The sequence below is a fragment of the Aythya ferina genome, assembly GCF_964211825.1.
Source record: "Aythya ferina genome assembly, chromosome: 6".
NCBI classification, from domain to species: domain Eukaryota; kingdom Metazoa; phylum Chordata; class Aves; order Anseriformes; family Anatidae; genus Aythya; species Aythya ferina.
The window spans coordinates 15,588,467-15,613,829 of NC_140303.1; the positions used below are offsets into that span (position 1 = coordinate 15,588,467).

The window sequence follows — 25,363 nt, forward strand, 5'->3', positions numbered from 1 at the left end:
AATCTCTGCTAAGTGTTAAAACAGATTTTACAAAGGTTATGAAGAAATGTCTATTTGAAGTTAGCAAACAGATTTTGCCATCAAAGGAAAATCTGCTGACTATTTCTGGGTCAGTAGTCATCAGGACAGTACTTCACATCTTTTAGAATTGCTGCATTTTTGTAACTTGGACTTCTATCAGGTTAGTACAATTGTATCTTGCCAGATGAAAACTAAAAGGCATATTCATAAGATTAACTTCAGTCTGGAAAGGTGCTTTTTTCTAGCCATTCTCAACAGTCAGGGGTGATGATGCAGAAGGTATTCTAGAAGGTAACTGAGGAGAATTCATGGGGACCTAAAGGCTAGAGCTTGTCCAAAAATATTCCCCTAGCCCCCAAATGCATGTACTGTGGATGCTGAGTCTGCACTGCCCATAGTTTTTTCCTCAGGTCCAAGGCCAATGCAGCTACACGGTACGATGGTAGATCAGAACATATTTACCACCAAATATTCAGAAAGCAGTAACTGGAAAATCCATCAGGAGGAAAAAAACACAGCCACAGAAACAGGGCAGTATCTACTACCAAACCATGTTGGTTTTTTTAGCAAAGCCTGTTTTGCCAATATTTATCCCTAAAATTGAAATTATGTATTTTTATCTAGAAATCTTGAACATTTTGCTTACTGTTCAGAAAGTTAAGCCAAGCCTCAACTCCCCTGAGATCTCAATAGGTTTTTGTTTTATTATAAACAATCACTCAGCTGTCTAAATATATGGATTAGAAGTTAAAAACAAATTCCTATTTAATTACTACAGCAAATATCTGAAATTTGAGAGGCTATTTTCTTGCAACAATGTTAAATTAATTTATAGCCAATCAAAGCAACCTGTTACTTAAAGTAATTTGAGATGGATAATAAATGTCAACAGATTTTTCATAAAAGTCATAAAAGGTGAGATTTACCATTTAACTCCACTAATCATAGTTTGACAGTACTAGTATATCTAAAAACCTAAGTCCTAAAAAAGCTTTAGACTCAGAAAAATCTAATTTCCTTTGAAAAAGGACATCAAAAATATGCTGCGAATTTGATTCACTCTGAAGTTCTTACAAGGAAAAAAATATGAAGACAATATGGAGAAATAACAGAAGAATTAGAAAGTGAAGATAAGTTTAAAAAATGAAGTCATTTAAATTAAGTAAGCAGAAAGGGTTTACTACAATTACAAAAAGATTCTTATCCCAAATTTACGCCTTTTTAGAGGTTTCAGAAAAAAAATCACAAACTTTCTGCCAGTTATCATTTTTTCCATCATTTTAACCAAAATAAATATTTATCGACTTAAACAAACCATTTCTATAAACTCAGCATCGTATAAAATCTTGTCTAGTTACAAATACCAGTAAAAACAGCACTCACTGTGCAAAGGTTTTATCTATGAGGTCCACGTGGTTGATCTTCACAATGCATTCATTTTCATGGAAAAGCCCATCGCGCCTAGATCTACTATTTTCTTCAATACCACGGATAAAGAGTCCCAGCATCCTAAAAGGCAAAAGATTTTATTTTTTAATATGAAAACTTTCCTTATTCTGCTAGTATTAATTTATACCAACTAAATATATACATTTATCTCTGCTTTATATAAGATGAGATGAGATAGACTGTTATGAAGTGCTTAATCTAAAGGAAGAATTTCCAGTTCTTGCTTCAATTAACAGGAAGTGGACTTCAAGAAACACCAAGAAAAACTGCTGGACATTAATGCTAATCCAGATGCTAGAACTTCTGGAAGCATTAAATCTTGTAGGTCATACTTAGAGAAATGAAGGAAAACACCTAGATCTCCACATTCAGATAAAAGATTGAACATAGTTTAAGCAGTACATGTCTGACACTAAGATTAAATTGTTCTGAAGAAAATCACAAACGATTTAAAAGGTAATGTTCTAACTAGGCTGTAATAAACTAAACCAGCAATAGAATAAGACGGAAATAACCAAAGTTTCTATGTTTGAGAAGTCTGTGAAACTTTTCAGTTCTCAAGACACTGTTGTGATACACAACAGCAATGCCATTTATTCACATTGCCGGACAGCAGCAGAACATAAAAACCTAAGGTTTGGGCTTATTGTCTTTTATTTATTTATTTATTTATTTAAAAGTTACTTGCAACTTGAAAACTGATGTACAGCACAGAAACTTCTCATGATGCATTCAGTGAAGCAAAACTCCAGTGTGGCTAACTGCTAGGAACACTGGGCTATTCCTGACCTACCTGGAGTATCTGTATTGCAAATCACAGCTTAGCGTAGATATATCAAGTGATATAAGGTCCCAAAAACCTGACAACTGCATGTTTGTGAAGACCTTTTATCATCCAGTTTTACCCACTAAATTTCCATACCACATCAGCACAGACAGATGACCTTTAGAGACCATTTTCTATTGATTATACTCCATAAAGTATTAATGTGCAATTTCCAACTTTGCCAGCACTCCAATCGCAAAACAGAAGTCTTGCACTTTTTTCTCAGATTCATGACTGCCTCTCATATTTAATTCCATTCAACATATTCACAGCAAGCCATTTCAAATGACACGATATTCATTGTTCACGCGTAACATTCTGATGTTAGATTTACTTTATAGTAAGATTTTAAATTGATATTTATGTTGAAAGCAACATACTTTAAATGAAAAATTGGTTCCAACTGAATGTTATGTCTTTAAAACATCTCACCAAAAAAAAAATCACATCAGGATTTTCTTGCAGCCTGTGTTACCCTTCACTAAAGAACTGAAAGGGCAAGCAGAGGTGAGGACCCACAGCCCTACTGATGACAAGCATCCAACCAGCTGCAATCAAGAAGCCACATGCTTAGAACTAATTCAATGTAATTACAGGAAGATAGAAACCAATAGAAGCAGGGAAATTAAAGAAATTAAAAATTAAGTCAGTTGCTATAATCTTCCCTAATCCTATTGTGCCTAGGTGCTGCATTCATGTAACGCTATAAGCTTGCACACTTGTCTAAAACCTACTGTGAGCACTGGTAACTGAGTGGCTTGAGTTACACATGCTATGGCAGCTGAAATTCATGACTCCATTAATTATTTCATACAATCTCAATTTTAGCATTGTTTTAATGCACTATTAAATTTTAATTTCCTTTTTTAACGATATCTAAGTGCTGAAGAAAGGGAAAAAATATTTCCATTAGTTTTGTAATTCCTATATAAGAGTTCATAAATTAATAAGATGTTTTAACTACCTCTAGAAAAATTTTGCTCTGCAGCAGCACTAGGTCTAAAGCCAGCATTACCTTATTAGTAGATAACTGTTTACAATTGAAATACCAGACCAAGTTGGTCATGGCCAACGTGCCCCCATAAATTGCACCCTGTCATTAACAGAAATAAAAGATGTCCTTCTGTACTTTCTCATCTTTGATGAGTTAAAATTTATTTAATTAAGCTTGGGTCTAGTGTTTAAGAGGTAAGAGTGATTTAAGTCACCCTAGTGCTCTTACGAAGATGTATGGTTCTGCCAAAGGTCACTACAATTTCAAAATAACTGTTTAAATAAGTGGGACATTTGTAAAAAAATAAAAAAAAAAAAAAAAAAAACAACAACCCACAACTGTGCTCTGAGGGATCCCCAAGAGCATTTGTAGATAAGACATAATAAAACGTACACAATGCAGACCAAGGAACTCTTTTTTTTCATTATGAAAGTCTTTAAAAGCTACATCCAAAACAGCGAAATTTCAATACAGAACAGCATTACAGTTACAAAATAATTGATTTTAACATCTTGTGATTTCATCACATTTTGAAATACAGTGTACACACTCCAACATTCATGGCATACCCAAACCAAACAACCACTGTCTGCGTTTTGTGCTGGGCAATGAACACAAGCACCTTGCTCAAGAGAGGCAGCCTGCAAAGCCTCACACAACTCAGACGTCCTTCAGTTCCCATGCAAGACCAACTTTTTTCTTGAGACAGTGATGACATTTTTCCAGCCAATGGTTATCTCCTTTCCCCTTTAGCAAATAAACATTCTGAAGGAATGTGGGTTCACTAACAACCACAGATGGCACTGAGAAAACATTTACAGATATAGACCTTTACAAGGCAACCTAATCCTTCGTGTTCTCTGTGCTACGTGAAAGTTGACAAGTAAAGAAACATTTAAGGATTAGACAATTTTTACTTTTGCAATAATTGGCTTTGTATTACAGGCAGCCACTTTACGATATAATAGTGTCATTTATGGCACTGGCAATTTCCCATCTCTTATACAGGGCTGCCAGTGTCAAATTAACTCTCTGGCTAAGCCTTCACATGTCAAATTTCAGTCCAGATGTTTTATTTATTTATTTTTATTTTTACCATTCCAGTTACTTAGCTTGGAAAATAGTTATAATGAAAATGCTGACACAGTCTTAACTACAGTACATCAATATGAGCATGCTGCTATAATAGGCTTTTGTGATCTCAAGAGGCTATGTTAAATCATTTATAATTAAAGTAATTGTATTGTGACAAAGAAAAGTTCATGGTATAGTACACATTTTATAAATGCTATGCAACCAAATCTGAAAGGTAGCTTGAAAAAAATGAGGCATGACCAGGCAATCAGATATATATATTTTTTGACTTTTCTTGTCTGACAAGTCATTAAGGAAGGGCCCAGGCAGAGAAATCCAACTGAAAACAAAACAAAACAAATATATATATATATATATATATATATATATATACACAACCAACCCTGACATCTTAGAAATGCATGTACATTGTTCTACTCAGAGTCTAGTTTACCATTCAGAGAAGAAAAACAGAGACAAATAAAAGAACAAATATGAACAAATTGGTTGGTATTGTCTCATGTAACTCATGTAGACTAGTAAACATTTTGGCAATGGAAGACAGGGTCATAGACTCAAGTAACAATTTTTATATATTTTTAAGCATTTGTTCTTCCTTATGGTTATACAGCAGATACTTTAATAGAACTGAAACTGAAATCCTTTCATTAAAATACTCCTTGAGCAATGCAGAAAATATCTTACCTTCCACTCAAAGATGAAAAAAAGGGCACTACATGTATTCCCAAGGGTCCACCTTCCCCAGAAATCTCCACTGTTTTTGTCATTTCACTAAAAAAAAGAGCACAAGAAAACATCTCATATTCTTCTTCACATAATTTTCTACCTTAAAAACAAATTCTAACCTAAAAACAAATGATTTAATCAAATAGCATAAAGTATAAAAACAATATTAAGCTCAGAACTCACTAATATGTACAAAATCTGATGAAATTCAAAATGCCTAACAATTTCTTTAGTCTTCCTTTAGATTAGGATTTGTGTACTTGGAAAAAGAAAGACACCAAACACTAGACAATTTCCTAAGTGCATCCTTTAGTAAATTAACCAGAATATTTAAAATAAGCTTTGAAGTCAGGGGATACTTCATTACATTAAAGAAATTTTATTCTACATATTCTAGAAAAAAGCAACTTTTTAACTTAAGTTTCACATTAGCTGCTTCTGTCAATTATCCCCATGTGGACCCATTAAGAACATGCAGATCACACACTGAAGACATCAAACAAATAAGCAAGTTAATTGAATTATGTTTAAGTATCTTGCTTTCTGCCCTGTGTTGCATACAACCTCAGACACAGCAAAAATAAATAAATAAAACTGCAACTCAGCCCATTTCTTCAGGAAGTTTCCTTCCTCAAAAAGCATTACCAATAACCTCTGTATTATCTCTGACAATACAACAAAAATTTTTTTGCTGTTTCATGGCGTGGTGCCGTTTCTTTTCCTATTGAGCATTTTACACTGCTAGCCTTGCAGTGACCTTAGTTCTATTCTGGGTGATCACAGTTTGAAAAGGAAGGCACTTGAATTGGCTAGAACTTCAAAAAAGATCAGAAGGGGGCGAGTTCTACATTTCAGCATGGAATTCCTACCTTCTGTGCTCGTCTACATTTCCCGTTACACCTCCCTCCCCCCAAATCACACCGAACAGCATCGCTCGGGATTAGTGGCCAAAGGAAAGCTACTGGGTATTTCCCTTCACATTAGGAATAGCCTAATCCAGTCAAGCTGTAAAAAGCTCTGCCTAAACCTGCACATCAATCCTGCCATTTTACTAGTTCTGTAAGTGCTGAACTGAGCGACCACTTCACATAGTGCCCTGAGTTACAGACAGTCAGTCTGATCTAAGTGCAGGCTGCTGTTGAGCAGAAGACTGACATTTCTGCAAACACCTTACAACAGGTCTGGAGAGCGCATCTCTGCAAGATGAAAAACACCTCCGACTCCTTCCTTTCCCCAACGGTGTTTTCCTGGGCAATAATTTCTGCAGGGATCTACTGACTGATTGCCCTGGCCTGTGGCCTTTTGATTTGATGCAAGAATAGGCACAGAGGCACGGCTGTAAGGGCAGAATCTGTGACCACCCTTGAAGGGAGGCCCTCGTTACACCAGACTTTACAGAAAAAACTTTACAGGGCATTACAGAAAAACACACGGTACACCTAAAACAAGGGGAGCAAATATTACTGCAACTCATCTTAGACAAATTCTGCCATTGCTTTCTAATAATGTCATACTTTTGTTTTTAAAAAGCTTTTATCCAGTTGTATAACCAGAAGCAACTTGCCCTTGGTACAATGATTCTTATCTTGCTCAGTTAAATATGGAATGAGAAAATAAGCTTTACAGTTTTGAGAGGGTTTCTATAATTTTTTTCTCCGCAAAAGGCTGACTGGAATGAATTTGTATTCCACATAAATGAAACGGACAAATCCTGAACAACAAACCACTGTTGGTCCCGACATAAAAGATTTCCATTTTACTATAACACAGGCATTATCAGCATGTATTGCTATTTTTCTTTCATGAATTCCCTGAATTCTTCATGAGCCAGGCATGGAAGTCCTGACAAAAATCTTTCTATGAGGTGCGATTTTTTTTGGTTTGGTCTTAGTAAACTCTTTTTAATTATTATTTTTAGTTTCACTAGGGAAAAGAAAAAAAAGCTAGATTCCACTCAGGATTGTTCCCAAAAACTCCAAAATGCACACGTAGGAATGTAGGAAGTTAACTATTCTTTCAGGTCCACCTTCAATTTCCATCAATTCTCTTAGTAGACAAAAAACATAATTAAAATGCTACTTGTATTATCTTTTGAACTTGTATAGAACCAAAACATGTAAGGGATTTAAGTCCTAAAGGTCCAGAAAATATTCAACAGTAGCAAATGGGATTTAATTTGTAAAGAGAGAAATTTAAATAAATCCTGGTTGTCCCCAGATAACCCTGTATTGCTTAAGGACTCCTGTGAAGAGATGTCTTCCTCAGCAACGGTAAAATAGAGCAGGAATTTTCTGAGGGTGATCATGACAGACAGGTTACCTGTCATCTGAAATCAATGCACTTACAGTTGTAAGTCAGCTCAAGGCCAAAGATAACATACAAGTTTATTTTTAAAATCTATTCACTGAGAAAAATTGGTTTTATTCTGAAAACAAGTAGCATGCAGATCGTTTGTTACTTTTAAAAACAGAAAGACATCCTAGAAGTAATGTACTAAAGCGCTAAATATCCTGACCAAGAGGACACCACATGTGTATCTAAAAGGTACTTTATACTTCAAAATGAAAAAACTACGACTCTGACTTACTTTTCATTCCCAAATGTGGTTATTATTTAAATCTAAAAAGAAAACTGCCCTTCCCGACAACATTAATAGACTTTAGAGGACATACTTTTTTTATATCATACCTATGAAGGCCTGAGAGTTTAAAATAAATAACTAAAGCAGAATATCTGGGATTGGGCTTTCTTGATTTAGAAATGTCAAAGATTATAGACTTGGAAAAAATTGACATCACCCACTCCTACTGTCCATCTTCCAACTGGTTTCATCTGCTCAAAAGAACAGCTTTATTCCAGCAGCATATTGGTCTGCACTGGCTTGCAATTTAAATTACACTGGCAAGAGAATTGGGGAATAGGTCTATGGGTGAATGAAACACTGAACAGGATGACCTTTAAGTTTAAGGATACTAATTACTAAACCCTACAGGCACAAGGAACCCCAAGATGCTGGGACTCTGAGTCTGACAGAGTCACATTAAAAAACTGAAAGCAAGTGGTAGGGGAGAATGTAGAGCAGCTTTCCATATTGTGGTTGACAGCTTTGATATTGATATTGGATGGTTTTTCTGCAATATTCAACACGTTTAAAAAAAACAACCAAATCCCCAAAGAAGAAAAGCTACCTTCCAAAACTTGTAACCTACTTGTATCTTATTTGTATTTTAAATCTCTCCTATACATCTCAAATGCATTTTGCACTAAGTGAAAAGCCAACTTTGGCCTATCAAGTCAGCATACAAAGACCTGAAGTCCAGCTGCAGGCTAGGGATGAGAGGCCAGGAGCATCAGTTCACAGGTGAGATGCACAGAGCATGCCTCAGTGTGCTCCCCAGGAGCAGAGACACTGCCTCAGAAAATCCTGTCCCTGCTGCATTTGCAATGCAGTAAGTACAGGTATGTTCTTACAGCAATCAAAGTAAGTGAATTTTTAAAAAGTGTTTATTTCAGCAAAACTAATCAGAATTGCGGGGTTTACCCCAACTGGAAACACTGCACTGCAGCTACTTCGAATGCGTGCTGGTGTCTCCCTTCCCCTCCGCTACTGCACAACCGCATCTGTGGTCTCAGCAGGGACGGCACCTGCCCCGTGTTACCTGTCTGCTTCATCCAAGGCCACGGTCAACGCCGTACTATTGATTTTTAACCTAAAGAAGCTGTCGTCATTTACTATGTAAATTCTTCAGTGCTGGATGTTTATTGATTTCTGCCAGATTCTTTACAGTCTATCACATTTGGCAGGAAGGCTTGCCATGCATATTATTAAAAATGCTGATGAGTACAGTTTAGAGAAGAGAGAAAAAGTCTGTGTGTGTGTGTGTGTGTGTGTGTGTAGTGAGCACACACAACAGTCCATTGTTAACACAGACAGCAAAATTTAAATGGAGCGCTGCATATTCAGTGGCCATTGGTCTTTCTTCACACTGATAGTGCCCTTGCTGTCAAATATTATAGCTCCCTCTCCTGAAAACTGCATCAGGTATTACCAATTTGTCAAATACACAATAGGGAAAGCTTTGACAGCTGAAGGCTCCTCTACCAGCTACCCAATAATAGTGAGGAACTGATCTCAACTGCTAAAACACAGATGCTTAAAAGGGATCTCTCTCCACAGGTAAATGTTTTGCAGTTTCGCAGTAGGATTTTGTTCGCTAAGGGGATTTGACCTTCCCAAATTACCAATGCTAGGAAGATTTTGGTAGGATTTCTCTTTGAGAATGCAGTAAGATGCAACCTACAGACAACTGTTTATTTATTTTTTTAAAAACATATAGAAGACAGCACCTCAGAAAAAAGTTTTCTACATGGGGTAAAACTTGTCATCATATGCATGTCACAAGGATCTACTGCCTGAGTATTAAGTATTTATCATCCCAATAGCATATTCTTCTCCATTTTAGCCCTATTCAACACCTGCACATAATTACTCAACCCAGGAGCAAGATGACGAAACAACAAGCTTTCAATAGATCGCTGAATTCCTTGTATATTTTTAAGGTTAGCAAGCTGCTGTATTTGAAAACAAAATAGCATAGGATGTCATATCCCTCGTTGCAAACATAAGCATAGCTGACAAATGTCACTCAGATGCAGAGAGCTCACTCACAGGTGAAGTTACTGAGCTGCTCTTGGCTGCTTGTCCCTCACACGTGCCTCCAGCCCCACCGGCCGATGCTGTCATTTCGGGGAGGAGACAATCCACAAAAAAGGGCAGCTCACATTTTTTAGAGAGCACAGGCTATGGGTGGTATCACGTTATAAAGGGAATTTTAAAGAGAAAGCACACAGAGATCTATCCAAATAAAGAGGGTGATGACTGTCCATGCACTTCTTTCACACATTAAGTCAGTTGCTGATGGTAATGAAGTATCTGTACCCATCTTTTCAGAGAAGGCAGCCCAACTACAGCTGCCATAAAACACATTTTCCTCCCACCTCCTACCCCTTTTTCCATTTTTTCCTTCCCCTTTTAAACCAGATGCTCAAAGTTCTGAGGAAAATGACTTGGAAACTCTAAAGAAGAAACTGGAGCTGGAGATACTAAGTAGTGTGAATACACTCAAACATAGATGCAAGTCTGAGTAATATCCAGTGATGGAGAGCATCCTGCAAGGAGAGGAGAGAACAACTGAATGCGAAGGGTCGCAAAGGAGCTTTCCAGGCACAGCCAAAACGGCTCACTTGCTTCTAAGGGAGTCAGGCACGTTTCAGCTGTTCCATTCCACACAGGGGGAAAAAAAAACAAAAAACAAAACAACAACAAAAACACTAACAAAAAGTTTAAATATTTACTATGAAATAATGTAATCATCTCCCAGTTTCAGGAGGCAACCAATTGTCTCCTCATATCTAAAATGTGTTAATCTAGTAAAGATGTCACTGCAATACAGATTTTTCCCTACTAAAATTTGTTAGCTCTCACAAGATCAGCTGTCTATAAGTTTAGAGACAAATCAGACAGCCTGCAGGCACAGGTTTTTGTCTTTTTTGTTTTTTAATCAAGTTGTTCCACTTCTGTGTTGTTAGACTACTGCAAGACACAGAAGGTGGTTAAAAAAAAAAAAAAGTAAAATACAGAGAAGAAAAAACCCTGCCGTTATGCTTTAATTATGTATCTACAGTGCTTAAACCAATGAACTAACCCTGACCTCTGCTAAAAAGAAGTGAGAAGACAGCAAAAGAGAACATAATGAAAACACGTAATGAATTATCTATGCATAAATTACTCTTTGAGTTCCAACTAATCCGCTGCTATTAAGCTAAACACCCACTTCCAAGCAGATACATGTTTGCTGTATCTTAAACCAGTCATTTTTACTAAGAAATAGAAGAAAGGTTTCAGTATTTCCATGTACACTGTGCTACAGGACTAAAGGTTTTGGGCTGTAACACATTTCTCTCTGATTTCTGTAGAGTACTGAGACCCCCACTGTTACTTTAAAAGTCCTCATCTAGAATAGGCAGCAAGGAAAAATGCCAGATTTTATACAATGATAGTATTAACTTAGCTGCTCTTATTCTGAACATCATCTTTACCAGCAAATACAAAATAAAAAATCCACCCTCACAAATTACAAGAGGATTATAATTAGTCCTGCTTGTATTTATTCCTTTAAAAAACTGCTAATAACAGGATGTTTCATGTCTTTCTCCAGAAAAGTTTATCTCTCAGAAGGTCACATTAAATTTTTCATACTCCTGAGGGATACAGCCCTGAAAAGTTTCCCAGTACTTCCACAGTGAAATATTTTCTAGAGAATCCAGGCAAGGAAATATCCTTCCTATTAGCTTCTTCATAGAGGAGCTGAAAATCCTCCATGCTGCCCATCATTTCATTTACCCAACGTGCAACTTTCTAATTTTAACTACTTAATTTAATGAACCGATTTACTTCAAATGGAACAGTTTTCCTACTTGAATGAGAATTATAAAGTAAGTCGGGTCTGAAGCCTTTCACTTCAACTGACCAGGTTTCGCAATCATAAAATATTAATCATGATGTTCTTTATTTTGCTTCCCTCTGAAATACCCATTACTGGCTACAGTTAGAGAAGGGACACTGACCTCAGATAGGCTGCTGCTCTGATGAGAAGCCTCAGATAATTTTCTTAGGTGACTAGCTGCTATTTTATTTAAGTGCTATAGGTCATAATGATCAAATTCAATGGCAGAACGGAGTATTTTCTGGTAAAAGCACCAGGGACAATAGTGGTTTTCTTTTCTTCCATAGCACGAAGCAGCTCTCAGGCTGAAATATTAGTTTCATTAACATCATTAAACTTAACATGACTTATTTAAATGAAGGTTTACAGTATCATGACTTGGTGGTCTTTCATGGCCCTAAAACCTTTGAAATATAAAAAGACAGACACCTGCACAAATTATGTTTATTTTCCACGAAGAACAGCATAAAAGGAACCAAATTATATATCGAGATGTTACTTACATTTTTTTTGGTGGAAATAACTGTTTTCATCATTTTATTAATAAGAGCTTCTAATGCAAATAATTAGTTAGATTCAATCAAATTAAGATACTAGTACGGAAGATGGATAGTCTCTAGTAGTTGATTAATTATTTTTTCTTTATAAAACAATTCCTCCTAAAGAGAATACCTCTATAAAACAGTTTTTAAAATAACTCCTCACTTCAGTAAGGAGAAAGCTATAAAACAGCAAAATCATTGCCTTAAAATGTATATTCTTTAACTTTTAAAATACTGGTAAATTTCACAGAAACGCCAACAAGTTTTCCAGAACAGTGTTTTCTGAATTCCCCGTAACTACACGGTTTAAGGAATGTGAATGTATTCATGTATTGCGAATACTTTAACATATTTCATAATTTTTAGGGAGTGAAAAAAAAAACAAACACAAAACCAACAACAACCTGCTCATTTTATCCCCAATACTTGCAGGCAAGTTATATTTTGGTATAACTATTTCACTGAAATTCTGCATTTAAGGAAACACTGTTCCTCTCAATTTTGCTATTGTTTTTCTTTGTTTGTTTTATTTTCTTTTTTTTTGTCAGTGATTTTCTTGAATTCATCAATCTCAATCCAGATTACGATGAATCACATACCCACAAAAAATTACAACCAACGCAGAAAGGTTCTTAGGAATACATTGTTCTGACTTGTCTTTCCTCTGCTCCCTGACTGGTTCAGCACTTTGATGCTCAGTCACTGAGTGGTGCCCAATCTATATCCTTTGTATTTTTCCTTCCATACTCCTCCCTCCAAGGGGGTTTGCATAGTTCAACAACAACCAAACCAAACAAAAAAAAAAAAAAAAAAAAAAAAAAAAAAAAAAAAAAACACCACAGGATTAGGTTCATTATTGAGTGCTTTGTGATATAACAGAGAAGACCCGTCCATTTCAGGATTTGAAATATAACACAGAGGGGTCTTGTCATCTTTCTCACTGCCAAAGTTTCTGATGACACCACCAAAATACAAACGAATACAACCACCATCTTCTGAAGAATCTCCAATATAAGCAATAACTTGGTTAACCTGATGAACACTAATGTGCACGCCTAAGAGAGAACTAAGAGATTCCTAAGAGAACCTAGATGATCTAAAACACACTAGTAAAAGCATAAAGACAAAAACAAGTATGAGCATAGCATGAGCAGAGCTTGATTAATCCTCATAACAAATTAACAGATCAAGAGACAAATGAGTGCATATATTTGGTGATGCATAATAATTACCTCAGGTGAAACAAACTGTAGACGACTTGAGCAAAATTCCAAAAAGAAAAAAGCATTAGCAACTAAGCTAAGTTCAATACCTGCATGATGAACACTAATCAGCTAGCATGTAACTTAGAGGCCTGGCAGGTGCAAAGAAAGCTGGAAGAGCACTCCAATTCCTTTCCATGATGAGACCATTCTAAAAATACACATCAGTGCCAGCCAAAAAGTGAAGAAACTACAAAATGGCATACAAAAGCAGGTGACGAGGAGGACTCAGAGGGGAAAAAACGTAGACAGACAATTTGAGAAGCACAACCATACCAAAGTGAAAGAATCTCCCATGAAAGAAATGAAATGATGACACACAGAACAAGACTGAGAAATTAATTCTCTTGCATGGAAAAGACTGATTTTATGTGCTCTAAAAGAAAAGGTGATCTTTCCAGCAAAACCCTGGCATGAGCCAGAAAACCAGAGTCCCTGCTCTGACAGACTTTCGCACATGCTTTGGGTATATAACTTCATGCCTCTTTCCTGGAACCCCATCTGTATAAAATGAGATATTAACACTTGTTTTTTCTCAGGTATTTATGAGGATAAGTGCTGAAAGATTACAACACGCAGAAATTATTCACTACAGTGTTTTTATTTTACACTGTTTTGACAAACAACTATAAGTTGCAGAATTAAAGTAAATGATTATTTGCTTTCCTCAAAATTGAAATGGAAATTTATTTTTGATGTCTTACCTGCCACACACACATCTCCCATATGACACTTTTATTATATAACATGCTATTATATCACTACAGTTTCTCAACAAACACAATACACTGGACAAAGTGTGTTGAATACCTGAATTCCCTTCCCTACTCAAAAAGGTTATTTTAGCACAACCTTAATCTCCACTCAAAACTAAAATTTAGGCTCATAATGGGACAGGAGACTAATAATAAGAAAACACTTTACTGTAAATTTGCCAGGTCAATTCCTTATTATCAACACTGAGGATCTGAATGACCGACTTTGTGATACTATACACCAATATTAAGAAGTCAGGCTGCAGTAACAAATGTAAAATGCTTTTTTAGGCAGCTATTTAAAGGTTTGTGTGTTGCTTTTTTGTGTGTTTGTGTTTTTGTTTTGTTTTGTTTTTAACTTCAGTTCAGCCATTCAGGATTTTCCTTGTGATTTCAGGAACAATAAACCCCAAAACTAAATATTAAACTTATTGAGAACACCTAGTTTCTTCTTAATTTCAGCTATACCGCTATCAAATTCTACCATATTGGCTTCCAATCCAGATTATATATTTAAATTCCATTCAAAATTTAGACTGGTCAAAATAAAAGGTATTTCCCAAATTAACAATATGAACCCTACCACCTTCAGTTCTAACAGCACTAGCCATCTGTGGTCTGCTGTAAATGAAGAGAGGAAAAAGATGCATTCAATCTGACTACCCTAGTGAGGTAATGCACAGGGAAATACTGCAAATATTAGCTATAGTTTTCACAGTGTATAAACATAGAAATAAAATCTACTACAGTATATAGTGAAGTAATAACCTTACAGAGGTGACATTTTAACCAGAAAACGATTGTTTTAGGATTATATGGTTCAGACAAATGTTTATTTCAGATATAACATCCTACGTAAGAACATCCTCTATCTGGAGACATTAAATACTTGCAAAATTGCAAACCACTAAATATACAATAGTAGCATACCTCCTGCATACCCTACTATATCGCAAACACAAGTAAAACTTTCCATACTCGCCAACCAGGGTAAAAGATTGCCATGTGCAAATAAATTCTTCGGTATATGCACTGAGTGAATTTTTAGAATGGGAAAAGGGATGAGGAAGAAGAGATCATGATGATAATGAGCACAACACAGGCGCAGGTGGAAGAAGTCAGTCTTGACTTGCATATTGACAAAACATGCTCAAGTCAGGGCCGCACAGAAGATGTTCCTACCTGACAGGGAGCCGGGTCCTCTGAGATGACAACACTTCTGTAGGTCCACTGAGGTTCATCTCCCCATCCTCGAAGGATCCCTGGGAAGCACCCTGTTGAGAGATTTCAAAGCACATTTTGAAACTAAGCACGTATTTATGCATACAGAACACTGACTGTGTGGATATTATTGAGCCAGTGCTTGAAAGAGAAAACGCGTAGTAAGTAACCTCACCTCCCTGGCAGGGAGGTCCAAAAGGCCCATTTTGTATGGAGTGTACACAACAACTTTCACAGAAACGGGAGGACATCTACAGTCCTGTTTGCTCACTCCAGAGTCTCACCACACTTCTACTGACATTCTGGTTTAATATGCCAGAAGGCCTTTCCCACCACCTCAGGGAAGAGAGGAGTGAGATTTTGAAACAAGGCCCTGTATAGTCAGTAGATTTCCTTCCCTTAACTTCACACAACCTAACAGGACATTCAGAATCTCTCAGCTCATTACAAAAAAGACAGAGTGATTGATGAAACTAGCCACCAGCCACCCTGAACTTGTATAGGGCAGGCTACGGTACGCTTGGGCACCTGTCTTTAAAAAGCTGCTCCGTGCTGACAGGGAACACTTCAGGCTGAAGGCCTCCACAGAGGTGGAAAAGCTACCAATACTGCTTTCTCCCCTGCCACCTCCTTGCTTATGATAGATCCCCGAAATCTCAAACAAACTGCTTTTTCTGTCCCTTGGCAGCTTTACTCTGGTAAAGACATTTTCACATTAACTTCACAGAAAACGAAATTACGGAACGACTTGGCCAGGCACAAAAATGCAGTGCACACAGGGACCTAACATTAACGCTAACACTCTTTAAAATTATTAACTTTCCTTTCCTGATCCTTAGATTCTTCATGTTTGCATTTTTTTCCATACTGGAAAAGGGAAAAGAGGTACCAATGAGATAAGACCACTGTCAGCAGGTGATATATTAGCTTTAATGTACTGTACTTCGTTGCAACCCTCACAGCAATAATGTAAACACAGCAAAATCCGTAACAAAGACCTTCTTTGGAGAGGTCACTTCTGCCAACTCTGCAACAGGAATATAGCTGGAAGACATAAATCTTCAGCTGTCAACACACTAAGAGAATTCAGTTCAAAGCTTGATCTTAACTAGATAAAGCCAAAAGTTAATCACCATTTTTTTGTTGCTACAGTGGTACAATTTTCCAATGTATATACTTGCCATATCAAGTTGTGTCAAGGCAAATGGTAGCAAATATTACAAATAAATTCCAAACAACAAAGCCAACTAGTTAGACAATTTTATTTTCTACTAAAGCTTTACGGTGTATATTAACATTTCCAATTTCTCTCAAAGGACAGCTCTACCCAGAAAGACAGCTTTACAGTTTTGGTGGCTTCAGTCTCTCAAAGATTTGAGGAACTTATTTCCAATTTACAAGTAGAAAGAAGGTTGTAGGGAGAGGGGACTGCTTTTGTTTTAGAAAAGAATCATGACCAGCCTTGCAAGCAAACTTTTGTATTATAAATCAAGCTGGATTTCTGTCCCTCCTTTCCCCTCCCCTTTTGTTCACTCACCACCACCACATCTTTGAACCTATTATCTTGGCAGCAATTCTCTTTGCATGTTAATCAGAGCACAAGCCAACAGAGTTGGCTTCCACTGCAAAACCAGTACAGCTCACTGAAAGTAACTTCTGTCACTAATGGAAGAACTATTTGAAAAAAATGGGTATTGAGTGCATGCCATCTCTTCCAATCCCTCTTTGCAGTGGAACCACACGTCAAGGAGCAATTCTTGTTGTATGAAGCATATTCCATACTAACCTCATAAATCACAAACTCAACCTCAAGCAGCAAGTTAGCAACAGAAATCTGACACACAGCCTTCATGTGTTGACTTCATCTTGAAAAAAAGACAGAGCCTTGGTAGCAGCAGATGCCAGAAGGAGACAGACCTCGTTAACTATAAGCTCCCAAACCTAACCTTTTTTAGCTAACCAGAGAAAACATTGGTGCTACAAAGGGTACTCATTTTGGAAAGTTGAAAATAGCCAAACCATGAGCAGATTTTGGAGTTGTAAATTAACCTGTCTCCTTTTTCTTTCAGACATTGGCTGCAACACAGTGCTGCTCAACGCATGAGTGAGAACTTGCTACTCATGCCTCAGAACAGTTTTGCTATTTAAAGCTTCCCTTGCAGTCTACTCAAGTCTGCACATGCTATATTACTTCTCTATTTCTGGGCTTTTGGGTACTGTTGCTTTTGGTACAGCGAGGTTACATCCATAGTTGTCCTCCTTCCCCCTTTCCTTGGATAACTGAGATTTCACAGCAACGACAAATATAGATACCAGAACATGATCTCATCTCATGTTTCTGCTGACTGATTCACACGTTTAAAACCCCATTTTTGATCAACAAGTCTAATGTCATACTTGGAATTAGATTTATTTAGTCACACAGCACAATGTTGGCAAGTGCACAGCTACACTGCAAGATAAGTAAAAGGTTGTTACACAAAGATGGCAACCAACTGTTCTCTTTTCTGCTAAAGGTAAGATCTGCAAAAGATGTCAGCAAGCTGGAAAATAAGGTTGTTATAGCTAAGAGGGGTATCAGACCTCCAATAGAGGTCTTCAAGGACAGACTTTAAAATGTGTCAGGAATATTTCAGGGCATGTTTATTCCTGTGTTAGAAAAAGTGGTCCAACCTTGTGAAGTGCCTGACAGCCACACATCTCCACTGTTCCATAAGGGAGAGCTTCAGAGAGGAATTAGAGGATGAAGTTTGGAGTCCAAAACTTAAACTACAGCTTTTTTTTTTTTTCTTTAACATTCAATGGTAAAGGCTCCTAAAAGAGTAGTTATCTACTCCTGAGCTGGGCCGCTGAGTTTTTACAGACTTCAGAAATGCCACAGGGAGGGTTCAGTGTCATACTCCCCTCCTGAACATCACCCCCAGCTTTTATTTGAAGGCATACAGTGCTCACACACCACAGATTATGGCATGCTGAAAACAGTAAACACAGCTAAATATATTTAAAGTCTTAACTTATCGCAGAAACACAAATCATAATAGTAATTCATAATCGGGCTCTCTGAGAATGACATTAGATTTCCAGTCACGTAATAATCACTACAAACGGACAAATTCCTTTTATACTTCAGCATTTCATTAGAGCCACAGTAAATTTAAACAGATATCTCCTGCCCAACAGGCGGAATGATAGCAAGCCAATGATGCACAGCTATTAGAAGACAATGATCCAAAACACACAAATTCTTAATATCTTGTTAATAAAGATCAATTGTCAGTTTTTCAGTAGTAGCAGAATTAATGACACTGACTCCCAAAACTTTACTCACATTCAGCTGCCAGTGTAATATAACAGAATTGCAGTTTTCAGTTAGGAAATAGGAGTAAATGCAAAAAGGTATGGTAAATAGAAAAATCAAGAAGGCACATGCATCTAAGGTAAGTGGCATAATTATTATTTTTTTAATTTATTTACATAAGGATAATTTTAATTAAGCATTTTTTCTTAGGGCTGCAAAAAAAGCATGTTTTTCAAATTAGGACTGGAACAGAAGAGAGGGATCCTATTAAATAATAGCTCTCTGCAAACAACTATAATCCAAATGCTTGAAAGTATCCCGTATTCATTGCATGACAGTTCTTGAAATAGGTACATGTGTATGTGTAACAGTTGGAGTAACAGAGTATATGCCAGTAACGTTTTCTACTCTGCAAGTGTGCACCATATTCCCAATTTAACAGTCAGCATGGATAGTATTAGCTCCCAAAACAAATATGCTGAAATCAGTAGAGCATCATACTGAGATTAGAGTATGAGAAATGCAGACACATGCCCCCCCCCTTTCCTCTCTTTAAAATGTTCATTTGACAAAAACAAACAAACAAACAAAACAAAAAAAAAACCTCAAAACTCCTTGGAACCTATCAGCTTAAATAAAAATGAGAGTGGCACTTTTGAACAGAGAGATTAAAGTATTGGTTTCTGGCTAGAGAAGAAGAAAGGGATAGACAAAATTAGCTCAAAGCAGTCAAAGCTCCTGTTTTGACTTCAAACAGAGGGAGCAGCCCTGAGCAGCCAACACAGCAGAGGGCTGCCTGACAGCAAGGCCACTGACCGGCCCTGCACTGTGTCAGGCCATTGCTCTGCTTTCCTGCTATTGTCACAACTAAGAAAAGGTGTATTTTCAAGTCTTAGAAAAAAAAAAAATCTGTACCTGATCAGCTTTCCAACTAAACTGTGATTACAGTGTAGTTTTCCATTATCTGTTACTTCAAAAGAAATTTTTCACTGAGGGTCTCCTATAGCAATATTTTGTATATTCACTCAAGAGTACACTATACCACATTGTCAACATGACAGATCTTTAGAAATAGTCAAGAGCCACCAGCAGGCATAGAAGGGCTGTTATTCACCTCTCTGACAGACTCCCAGTACTATTGTTAGGACAAGATGCAAGTTTGCAGCTCATTCCAAACTGCAGATATATCACTTTTGGAAAAGCTATGTAGCCGGAAAAAAAAAAAAAAAAAAAAAAAAAAAAAAAAAAAAAAAGGTCCTTTTCTATTTGGAAAAGGAATTCTTATTAAACAATAAGCAGCAGTAGACAAATCTCAGAATTAGATGGGAAGTTTAGAGAAACAGTAACTCTGTGTAAACAACTGGAGAACATCCTGAGTGCAGGGTATACTTGGAGTATAAAGCACTCATCAAACACTAACGATAAAATTGAAGGAAATAAATAAGATCTATTAATAAGAATTACAAATGGTACCCACTCAAAGTCTGGCATATCCCAAGGGAAAATATCTTTATTTCAAACTTTATTTTAATGGCCAAGTTAAAAGTGAAAATATATGCCTTAAGTTCCAGTTCATAGTATTGTATTCCCAGAGGAGGTCAGGCTTTTAAAACAAAGGAAAGACCTCCAGACCCCGCAGCAGAAGGTCGCGGAGCAGAGCGGCAGGTCGCAGAGCTCGCTCTCCGTGCATGGCCAATGTGGATCCTCCTCCAAGAAGGTTCAGTGGCAGTTCAGGCCCTACCAACACAACAAACAATCGGAGGCAAAGAAAGCTGGGGGTGAAAGGGACGCTAGTTTACAAATGCAGGAAATGTCTCATCGACTGCTCTCACAACAGACAGCCCTGATTTCCATATTTAAAAACTGAGCATTTTTAGCAGCACTTTCAGGATCATGTGAGCATTTCTGACAGCCAGAAAGAGTTTAAAAAGCCACAGCACTATTTTTAGCTTGAAAAATCAGCACTTTCATAAATATGCCCAAACTGATTAGTAGCCACTACACAGGTGTTTACCTTTACATACAGCAACAAACGCAACAGCTGACATTGCACAGCAAACACCCCAAGCCATCTGGCTCAAGGAACATGTGTAAATGCTGGGTTTTGTTCCATAAGAATATAAACAGGCACAGGGTTAAATACGTTAACCTTATTTGAACCCACGTTGCACAGCTCTTGATGTAACATTCAGCACATGGACACGGGGCTGGTTGGGCCCCGCCGCGGCCTGCTGGAAGGCCGCAGAGGTTGTGAGCCTGGTGGGGCTCCCGGCCAGCTCGGAGGCCTGCTTCCCCCACAGGGACCCGGGCCTTTTGTTACCCTGCTCCTGTCACCCTCATATTGTAAAACAAAGAATGAAGCAAGCCACAGCTTTCAGTAGGCTACACAAAACCAAAGTCACTCATACGCTGGAAAGGAAAGCAAAGTTTTTGTCAGTATCCGTATTTCACCTGCTTACCTAGTTACCTGCTCACCCACACAACTTCACATAATAACCAAAAACACTTCCTGAAATGCATTTGTAAGCGGAATGGTTTGGTATCACAAAAGCTAGTATAATAATATTCCTTTAAAAAAATCAGATGAAATTTAAAATATCACTTTCCTTTTTTGCTTCAAAGTGTGATGAAATAACTAACAAATACTTTTAAAACTAACCGATAATAGAAGTTGAGTAAGCTGTTCAGTATGCTCTTAAATGACATTACAGAGCTTGTCCGAAAAAGAAATTTTGATCAGACATGCAAGCTGTCATACTTAAACAAGTGTATTTATAATCACAACTGATTTATCTAAATTTAAAAATTCATAACCATGAAAATCCCCACACCATAACTATCATTGCTATATCAAGCACAGAAACCAAGGCAAAACAGGCCGATAAAAAGCTGCTAAGCTAAAAGAAAAAATATTAGCATTTGATACTGTGTATTCCTTACTTTTCCAGCGGTCTGCTTGATTTAAATCACTCTGCCTCCACAAAACGTGACGAGTATTTTTAAACAGCTTACAATACTTCCTTTTCACTTACTGATTAATCTACATCATGCTCTTGACTATTCAGAACGAAATTCATTTTAAATGGATAATTGATGCAATTGTGCAGTATCTGCAAATGCAATTAATCACTTGCTAAAGATGATTTTTAGGCAGGCAACAAATACAAAAATAAGAATCATGCAACTTCTTTCGGTGTTGTCAACTGAAATGTATTCTGCTGGACTCGTAAAGGTATTTTTCAAAATCAGAACAGCTGTACATCTTCAGATATTTTTAACACAATATGCAAGTGGATTCATGTTTAATTAGCACAACGCAAAGACAAGCTGTAATACAGTTTGGCTTTCAGCAATTACATGACAGTTTGAGGAACCATAACAGCAACATTTTCCCCTCTCAACTACCAATGGGTGCCTTGAATGTTGTAGTGAGCTGGTCTTGGCACTTGCAAAGATATTTTAAGCCAAGGGCATAAATAGACGTGCTCCTGGGAATCAGTCTGGAGTAGATTAAAAAATTATTCCACTAAAGTGTTTGCTACCAACTCTCTGCTGAGGGTTATCCTCGCGGCTGATCCGTACTGGTGGACTGCATACTTACTGTTTGCCCTTCAGTGCTAGCTCCCTCCCTGGCAGGTCTACCTACTCCGTGCAACTTAGCACTGGGGCAGATTAGGTGTAACTGAACCACATGCACAGTTCAAGTGATTTACTCCATATCATTGTGAAAAGCAGGACAGGAACATCTTAAGGATACATAGCCATTTCCAAAATGGTTGTTTATACCTTAAAGTAGCAGTCAACAACTGCTGCCAAAACAGTGGGAGGGTAAACTGGGAACAGTAAGCAGTCTCTCTCACACCTAGAAAACAGGGAAGAGTACCTCATGGGGTTAATCATGGGAAGCAATATCCTCTACCCTCCTAATCACCACTGGTCCAAACTCAACAGCCTTGTACCTGGGCAAAATATTGTCAATATCAAACAGCTCCCAAGGAGCACAGGAGTCAGCAGGAACCAAACCAGAAGAGCCTCTGTTCTCTGTGGACAGAAGTGATACCAACCAGTCTCATACCTCTTAACCTCCAACAAGCTCTTCTGGAAATGCCCAGCTTGCAGCATAAAACACACTTTGCCAAAATCAACCTCCAAAGTGTCCTCCTTAACCCAATTTATTTCCAGTCTTAACCATTAAAAATGTAGCTCATGAACCTCCTGAAACCACATGGAAACAGCAACACTTCATTCCTAAGGTCATGAACAAACAGTAAAGTCCTCTTTTTAGGAGCAGCAAGGATTGGTTTAAGCCTGGAGATCAAAACTATTGCATTTAATTTTGGTCATGAAACTTTCCAAGGGTCCTTGGATGGGAAATGTCTCTCTAACACCAAGTTAGAAAAAAAGAAATTTCCACTAGCTGCAACAGTAGTGGAGTTCACACCTTTATTGGCATTTGGTTTACATGGCTGAAGGGAAGGAAGAGGCGCAGTGAGAGTGCCTGTGTAAGTACTTCCTTCAGTGAAAGGCTCAGAGGAAAAGAAAAATGAGAACTACCACAGTGAAGTCTCCAGAAGTAGCTTTCCTGCACATAAAACTCTGGACTTAAGCCCAACATTTTAAGAATTTCCAGGGTGAGGTGTGCGCAATGTATGTTCCAAAATAGTATAAAGCAGCTTTTAAAAGCATTGATAGTATATTGATAAATATTTGGATTTAGCACCTCTACTGGCCAAGAACCAATTCTTGAAGTAGAAGGAAATTTTTCAGGAGAGTAAAAAAAGTAACTACTGGAAACATAAGTAATACGGTAAGTGTTTGCAACTTTTAGAAGCTGTCAGTATTGGAATAATTACTGCAATGATGGAGGTATGTGGCCAGTCATACGACCATTGGCAACTTTATAACAGATAATTATTTATTAGCCCTTCTTCCCATTTATCATGTTGATTTTAATTGCTCTTGCTTGGGTGGGCATTCAAACATATATATATATATGTTACTGAACGCTTCAATAGGGCTTTTCATGACTAAAAACACATTAGGATTCTATAAGGTCTACAGTGGTTTAGAAAATGAACCTCTATTTTCTTCAACAAGAAAGCGTCAGGGTCTGCCCAATATCAGATAGAAATCAGTTGACCAGTACCTATAGAAAGAGCTACACGCAATGCTGAGATTTTTCCTGACTGGAACTATATTCATAGGACAAAGTAGCAGCAAAACCAGGCAGACAGTTTTGCTGATTTAAATACCCTTTGTCTGTTGCTGAGTGTCTACATGGTCTTTTGAAGACCAGAAGATCTCTACCTGCATTGAAAGCCAACTAGACACTACAGGACAGCATTTAGCAGGTCACTGTGAGAGTTAGGTTATTATTTGTGTCTCAGAAAGATTATTAATTTGAGCTCATCCATGCTAAGAACTTTTTAAAAGATTTTGGCAGACCTAAAGCACCAGTACTCTTGTGCCTAGTTGTTAGAAATCAAATAGATAACCCCTGAAATTCTACTAGTGTAATGTTAAAATATTAATATTTTATTTACCTCTTACTGTTTTAATTAAAGGCTGTATTTACTGTCCAGAAATCTATGGCTCTCTTATTTACAGGGACCATGTAGCAGTGCTATCAACAATGCAAGACAGTGAAGAAGTAGGTGTTTCCAAGCAAAAACTTATAATTTCTTCTGTATCACCCACTTGGAGACAGAATATGTATTCAAAGACAGTGCACAACCTTTGGACATTTGAGCTACTGTACAAATTATTTGGGGGCATTCCCATGGCAACGAGCATCATTTTAGAAGTGCTCATAATTAGCACCACAAATGCACATTAATCCCTTCTCTTGGTTAGAAACTGCCATGGTGCAATTAATGATATTGCAAAAATGGGGAAAAAAAAAAAAAGAAAAAAAAAAAACATTTCTGCAAGAAAATCTAGCAAGTTTTCTCAGACCAAGAGAATATCACATTATCTTCCCTAGTCCGACTCACTATTTCAAGCCTGCCAAGATCTTGAATTGACAGATCCATTTACAAGAGATTTGCAAACTATATATCTGTATTTTTAATCCTCTCACTTGCACAAAGAGGAACTACTTGTACTCCTTTAAAAAAATTAAATCTTTGAAAACACTATACAATACACTGCAATGATTTCTTCAAAGCATTACTTAGTCAACATTTAAAGTCTTATCTAGGCATTCTTGCATATAATTCCACATCACCATTTTGCCCCAAAACAGAATTCTACTTACACCACATAAAACCACTAATTCTGAATACCTGAAAAAAATACATATATATATATACACAATACAGAAAAGAGAAACAAATTACAAATGTAGTTTCTGTACCAATCAAAACTTTCTCCAGCCACACCAATGTGCCGTCATTATTATCTTAAAGGCTGCTAAAGAACATGTTCCATCTAAAAGCTTGATGAATAAATGACATTCTAGCTTCACATCTCTATTCCTTGCAGTAAATTCCTTATTGAATTTAGCTGTCTTTCTCAGTCCAAATGAAAGTTATGGATATGTGGGAGATCTCAATGATGCTGCCATTGCCTATTTTGATATTTAGAGGAAAAAACAGTGAGAAGAAGGAAAAGGAAGGTAGGTCAAACAATAAAAATATGCCCTCACCACCACCACCAGTGACAGTGGG

The 25,363-nt window shown here is 37.2% G+C and overlaps 1 protein-coding gene across 3 annotated transcripts in view; it reads right to left on the bottom strand.

Moving 5' to 3' along the window:
- PARD3B (par-3 family cell polarity regulator beta) overlaps positions 1–25,363 on the bottom strand; it is a 397,551-nt gene that overhangs the window by 221,182 nt on the left and 151,006 nt on the right. For all 3 annotated transcript variants that reach the window (XM_084522836.1, XM_084522835.1, XM_084522837.1), the window contains exons 5-7: positions 15,359–15,450; positions 5,070–5,156; positions 1,405–1,530 (exon numbers count right to left, since the gene is read on the bottom strand). In XM_084522836.1, coding sequence (XP_084378962.1) covers positions 1,405–1,530; positions 5,070–5,156; positions 15,359–15,450 — 305 coding nt within the window. The remainder of the gene's footprint in view (positions 1–1,404; positions 1,531–5,069; positions 5,157–15,358; positions 15,451–25,363) is intronic.